The 6,372-nt window shown below is 33.0% G+C and overlaps 2 protein-coding genes across 3 annotated transcripts in view; both read right to left on the bottom strand.

The window, feature by feature from the left end:
- The window catches only part of LOC106100862 (iron/zinc purple acid phosphatase-like protein), an 8,803-nt gene extending 6,987 nt beyond the window's left edge, over positions 1-1,816 (bottom strand). Inside the window, exons 1-2 of the mRNA XM_013279926.1 lie at positions 1,505-1,816; positions 4-112 (exon numbers count right to left, since the gene is read on the bottom strand). Coding sequence (XP_013135380.1) covers positions 4-112; positions 1,505-1,652 — 257 coding nt within the window. The 5' untranslated portion in view covers positions 1,653-1,816. The remainder of the gene's footprint in view (positions 1-3; positions 113-1,504) is intronic.
- A 394-nt stretch (positions 1,817-2,210) lies between these two features.
- Positions 2,211-6,372, bottom strand: part of LOC106100891 (speckle targeted PIP5K1A-regulated poly(A) polymerase-like) — an 8,111-nt gene continuing 3,949 nt past the window's right edge. Inside the window, exons 1-4 of one of the 2 annotated variants that reach the window (XM_013279956.1) lie at positions 5,065-5,235; positions 4,821-4,877; positions 4,420-4,575; positions 2,211-3,668 (exon numbers count right to left, since the gene is read on the bottom strand). In XM_013279956.1, the coding sequence (XP_013135410.1) occupies positions 2,647-3,668; positions 4,420-4,575; positions 4,821-4,833 (1,191 nt within the window). In that variant the 5' untranslated portion in view covers positions 4,834-4,877; positions 5,065-5,235 and the 3' untranslated portion in view covers positions 2,211-2,646. Of the gene's footprint in view, positions 3,669-4,419; positions 4,576-4,820; positions 4,878-5,064; positions 5,236-6,372 lie in introns of those variants that run through there. The other variant, XM_013279957.1, reaches the window with a different exon arrangement.

Here is a 6,372-nt window from a genome sequence, read left to right as displayed (position 1 = left end):
AGCGTGCTGCGCCCCGTCGCCTCCTGGTCCATCTGGCCCACACCGAACTGTGCGCGGCTCTCGCCCGTGTCGTTGAACGTCGACCATGTCGCTACTATGTCGTTGGTCTTTTCTGGGGTCAGGGGACAAAGTAAAAGACTTATGAAATTATAACCTTATTGATAAGTAATCTTACGGCGATTTGCGTTGCGTCAACGTGTTTGGCCGTGACAGACTATCCGTTAAAATCATTATTGGTGCCTGCCAGTTTGGCATCGCCCTAAAACTTCTGACGTCTAATAGAAAATCCGTTAAAAGATTTCCAGTACAGCAATGTTCAATGAAATATAACTGGTCGTACGGAAGTATGACGAAAACAATTAAAATAACTTACAGCATATTAGTAATTTGTACTACAATTTTCCTATAACAAATACGCGGCTAATTGAAAACAGTAGCAAGCAATCAATTTGTTAAGCGGCCATTATCGAGTGCAGATTACGCGCCGCGACCGCAAGGTTAACACGGCGCAGGGACACGAGGACTATACGATCTGATCGATTTTGTTTGGTCTAATTTTTTTATCTGAAGGTGGAAATGGCGAAGCGACCGCTGCCCATAGACATTCGCAATATTGGATGTGTTGCCTACCTTTCTACATTGTCTATCACATCTAAAGTATTGAAATTAGAACTATACACTATGTGTCCAGTATTTTAGAACCTGAAGTTATCATATTAATATCAAGAAAAGATTCACCTTAGGAATGTGTAATTTAAAATTTTATATCAGGTCTAACAATAATAAAATTGATGCAATCAATTGAATGCTTATTTAAAAATAATCCATTATGCATTCTTATCCTGGGAAATTAAAATGTTAATTACTGAACTGCAGGTTTTTATTTGGCAGTAACTAAAGCAATAAAAAAAGCTAAACAATAATTAAAAATGAAACTCATTGAAGTACTACTTTAACTGATTTTTTCAATTATAAGGTTTTAAAACTACATATAAACCAAGCATTTTTTAATTGTACAATTTTTACATTATCTATTACTGTCCCAATAAATAGTATAAATATGCTGAGATAAGTGACCTCACTGTTGTTTACACAGATATTATCTGAATGGTAAAACAAATTTAATTCAAACAATTTTTACAACAAAAACATAATGTTTTGAATACCCCTGATAATATACACCTAGCACACAGTATTACATGATGAGGCTAAGTATTTATGTACTGCAAGGACTGAACATGATGCAGTATCCTGTGCTACTTCTCTTATCTATGTTACAATATTGTTACGTTTTACAATCACGCATTTATTTTTTAAAATAAAAAATCGAAATGTATAGAAAGAAAATATTTCTTTGATAATAAAAGATTCTATTTTTAATTTTAAGTTTATACGAATTGTATAAAGCGAAATTTTGCATTATCATCCTAATTATCGATGCAAGATATTACGAATCTTTATTCATTGGATTGCTCCATAATAAACGTAAAATTAAATCACTTACCTCCAAAGGAAATATGAACCTGTTCAGGCTGGCAGTAAGGACAATCATATCCTGGCCCCACCCTCTCTTTTTCAATTTTTGCCCGCGAAAATGCAATACACAATAACAGGATTAATATCTTCATATTACCAATGTAAAATGTTATCATTGCAGTAATGAGGAAATAACTGCTTGCTTTGTCACAGTTGAACACTCGCCAACAACTGTAACAAAGCCAAGCGACGCTTAGATTGTAATTACGGGAATTGTTTTGAATCGAATCGCGGGCAATAAAAACGGAGTTTGATAACAATAAACTTGACTTGATCCACTGTCAGCTGTCAGTCGAAATCAATCGTTCATATTTTGACATTACGAAGTTCGTTCTGAAATATGCCGATTTTTTAAATAATGTTTCGACATGAGAAAATTAAAAATACTTCCTAAAATACTAATATCGAAAGAAAATGTACTGTGGTTTTGTTTAAGTCTGTTCTGCAATTGAAATTGTAATTTTTTGTATTCTCGTTTTTTCAACAATCTCACCTGCACCTGACCTGTAATCTACAAGTAAACTCCAGTGCTTGCACCCTTGAGCCACGTTAAAACCAATACTCATTGAGATTAAATGGAACGTCCTTCTCATTAAAGCCGTAGGTGGCTAAAGGTTAATGTACTGGGATGGAGATTTTAAAAAGTAAACTTTAATAAAATAACCATTTTTAGTCTTATTCTTTATTGTTAAAAAATGACATGTTTCTTACAATTATATACTTATTCTCACTATAAAATTCACAGGTCTTATTTGCCTACAGTTAAAGTTATTTTAAAACAGAATAACGTATTTTAGCAATACACATAATTTCAGATATACAAAATAGTCAGTTATGCCTGGTCATATTATGCCAGTACAGTACAGTCGCGCTAGTTTAACTTGCATTGTATTCTATTGGTTTACTGGAGCCAGTCAGTGTCTACATTTTGTCAGTTGTATGGTGATTTTGACCTCTACTGTCTATCTGTAGTGACGTATGAACGTGAAACATAGATTAAATTCAACAAAACGACTTAAATATTAAGATTCAGTATTTTTATAAAGATAAAAATTTTATTAGAAAATATAAACATGCGATTAACATATCCCAATCAAGATATTTAAAAATTCACGGATGTTTTTTTCTACTTTTTTGTCGCGCACGAAGAAACGCCTCGTGAAAGAATGCTTTCTTTTTTTTGTTTGCAGGTTTATTTTTGGCGATGCATCGAGGGCCTACTTTTTTAGTTACGACGGGATTCTCTTGTACGCTCATCGACAAAATAGCGCGAAGGAAGGTATCACTTTCCTCAATTTCATAAGCCGTTGCGCCAAGGCTTATGTATGAAAACAATTTGTTAGCTAATCTGGCGTAGACCGCCACAGTACAATTTCTGCTATGATCAAAAGGATCCTGTAAACAAATTAGACTATCCGTTCGCAACGGCTTACACTTATTGTTTTGTAAATTTTCTTTATACAATCTGTACTCGGGTGGCTCATTCCCTACTGTAGAAAAGGATTCCTTACTGATTGGTTTGCCTAAATACAGACTAATAATAAATTTATCATAGTTGAAATCCTTATAGTATAAAAAGAATCCACCGAGGAGCACATACAGAGTATCAGTGTTGCCACTAGCAAACCTTACATCATCAAAGGCTACATTCCAGTTGTCAAGAATAAATTCATTACTCTGTAGGCTGTGCACGGGTGGTAAAATGGATTTTTGCTGTAAATAAAATACTACTAGTAAAATCATTGCATAGTTGGGCATTAAATTTGTGCCAGTGAGCCCATGCAGTTTCGACCAGTATTTGATCAGAATAGCGAGTGACTTCACTCTGTAGTCCAGCTGCACGAAATAAGCTAGTAATTTGCTATTTTCAATAGATTGTGGAGAGTTGAAACTGACATCACATTGCCGTTGTGTTGGGATGTGGTAAAATTTTACAATAGGAATCTTAGCTTCGCCAATAGCAAATGGGTCCTTGAAGATATGCGGTCGTTTTTTGAGCAACAATCTAGCTTTGAACACATTGCCATTTCCTGGAGAGCACTGCCAGGGTGGTAGGCTGATATGGCAGTCCAGGTCGCTACTTTTTATTCCCAGTCCTGTGACAATAGATCCAAAGGCATGAACCGAACAATCTGTAACACATTAACATAAATTAATGTTAAATGCAAAATGGTTCTTCTCTTAATAAATAGTGGAGCCAAACATTATTTTAATGATTTTGCTAACATCAAGGTGATAATTAGAGGTGTAAAAACAAAGTTAACATTTTAAATAGCAAATAGCAGACTAAATAGACGAATCCAGTATGCTTGACAAATTAGCGGTAGCAGATGATATCAAGTGACACATTGAAAAAGGACAACAAAAGTTCTAGTAAACTACAAACAGAGTAAATTGTTTATGTTCTAGAGAATTACAGTTCACTGTTAGTTAACATTTTTAATAAAATCTTTACCAGGGGGGCTGTGAACTAAGACTAGCAAGAGTGATGTACAGTAGAACCTCGGTAACTTAAATCTTGATATCATAAAAACCTCTAAAACTTCGAAAAATTATATGTTCCCATTCCATCAGTGCTCAAAACCCTTTTTACATAGATCCTTGATAACTTTAAACTTATATAACTTACAATATTTTGTGATTTGGGTAGAGAGTAGGTCACATAATTGAATTTAAAATTATTAAATAATTGTGGACAGGACATTCTTATTTACTCTCATACTTATACTAAATGTGGAAGATGTTTATTGTAACAAATTCAGAACATAATGTAGAACACATACCATATGTATCCTTTAAAATACTTTTAAGTTTTTTTTTAATTCCACACAAAGTGAGTTCCCAGCAAAAGATATGAATTTGTAATTTTTTTCTAGTACTAACCTGGCCAAGCTTTCTCTAACGTCCACTGCAAGTCATTCATTAATATTTGCAATTGTTCCACTTCTGCTCTATTCAGTCTAATGTACTTCAAAAGTCCTTGAACTTGCGAGTCAAAGTCACCTTCCAAGTGTAAGTTGGTTATGTCAAAGATGGTATCTGAAATATATGTCATAAAATGCACACGAGAGCTACTCTACACTAAAAGTTTAAGGTCCAAGCTAATTTACTGGGCAATTTTGCAGCATCCACAAGTCATCAACCTCTGGCTTGTTATTAGGTGAGAGCTATGGCCTGGCAAGTTTAACCAGCCAAATCCTTGATTTGTAGTTCTCACAAAAAATATTTGTGTCAAATAGGTGTAGTTTTATTAATTTCATGGACAATAACTAATAAATAATTACCTTTATTCTCCATTTTCTCTGCATGGCACGACGATCAATAATCAGAAAGAAAATGATCTGAAAAGAAACACAAAACCTTGATATTTTTAAGTAATAAGTCATATAAAGTAATATTTCCATTACATTTAATTCTTGTCTATTTTAAGATTCAATATAATGCAAAAATGTAAAAGAATAACGTAAAACGTAAACCTAACTAAACTGACCAAATACAGTAAGCATGTTGGTATTTATTTTTACAAACCTCTTGACTTTAACCGATTTTACATATAGATATCTGGTTACCACAGGAGACCAGCATATGTGCTGAGTGAGTTTTTTAAATAAATGTTATGAAATGTTGGTAAATTGTATAAACATTGAAAAATTATCAAAATAATATTAAAACGTTTTTATTTTCAACTTGTGCTTGACTTGCATTACATTGACAGTGACATACAAGACAGGACGGAACAGGTAATAAAAATACTACTCTTTGATATTGACAGTTAATCATCAGGTCACAGACCCACAATATAGAATACAAAAAAAATAAATATCGAATCGATCCACTGTAAATTACAAGAAGTACAAAAAGGAGCAAGTTTAAGATATTTAAGAATAAAAAGAAATCATGAATCTTCTGGTCAAATGTATACATCATACAGTTATATCCAGTGTTGCATGTAGAGCTGAGCTAGCTGTTCTGTTACAAGATCAGGGACTGCAATACATATAAGTTCGGCTGTAACTATTATCTTATACCGCCTTAATTGGTTAAATGTTCGAATCCTGAACATGAACACGTAGTAGAACAGTTGAACTGATCTGGATGAGGAATAGATTAGCCAATATTATTTTCTATTCAATGCGAACGACAGCTAGTAGTTATTTTGTAACTTTGAATTGCTTTTATAAAAAGGGCTAGAAAGGTAAGAGAGTCATTTAAAACAAATAAAACGAAAATGATTCAATCATTATAATTATCTTAAAAAATTTAAATATGAAGGAAATAAAAAATCTAATTTATTTAAAGTGTCGACAACATAGACCTAATTCACAGTAATAAATGCTTAAAGGTTAATAGAAATGTCTTTTGAGATTTTTACACATACAATATAGCTTATTTAAAGTCACAAAAAATCTGTACAAAATCACTTTTTCAATAAAATCGCTATAAAATTATGGTAAAATGTATTATATTCTAAAATAAATCATGTCAAATGAAATAAAACCCTAATAAAATCTAAAAATAAAAATACCTTATGCTGTTTTTACTATGTTTTGGCAAAAATCGTGCATAACACTAAGTGATGAGGCAAGTTAATTGGTTTACTTGATGCTAGGTGATAGATGTACACTGCTATTTCTTACGTTGAAAAAAAATTCCGATTTACGTAACGTAATACGTACCGGCCTCAACATTAGTGTCACTCGGTATTCTTTTAATGTACTAATAAATACTAATAAGTACCATTTTATTTTGAGTGAGGTTCTTCTTTATCACCGTCTGGGTCGTCATCATCACCGTCTGGTTCGTCATCATCACCGTCTGGTTCCTCATCATCACCGT

The sequence above is a fragment of the Papilio polytes genome, unplaced genomic scaffold (assembly GCF_000836215.1).
Source record: "Papilio polytes unplaced genomic scaffold, Ppol_1.0 DF824035.1, whole genome shotgun sequence".
NCBI lineage: Eukaryota > Metazoa > Arthropoda > Insecta > Lepidoptera > Papilionidae > Papilio > Papilio polytes.
Note: the sequence above shows the minus strand (reverse complement) of the source record. Positions and strands in the feature narration are given on the sequence as shown.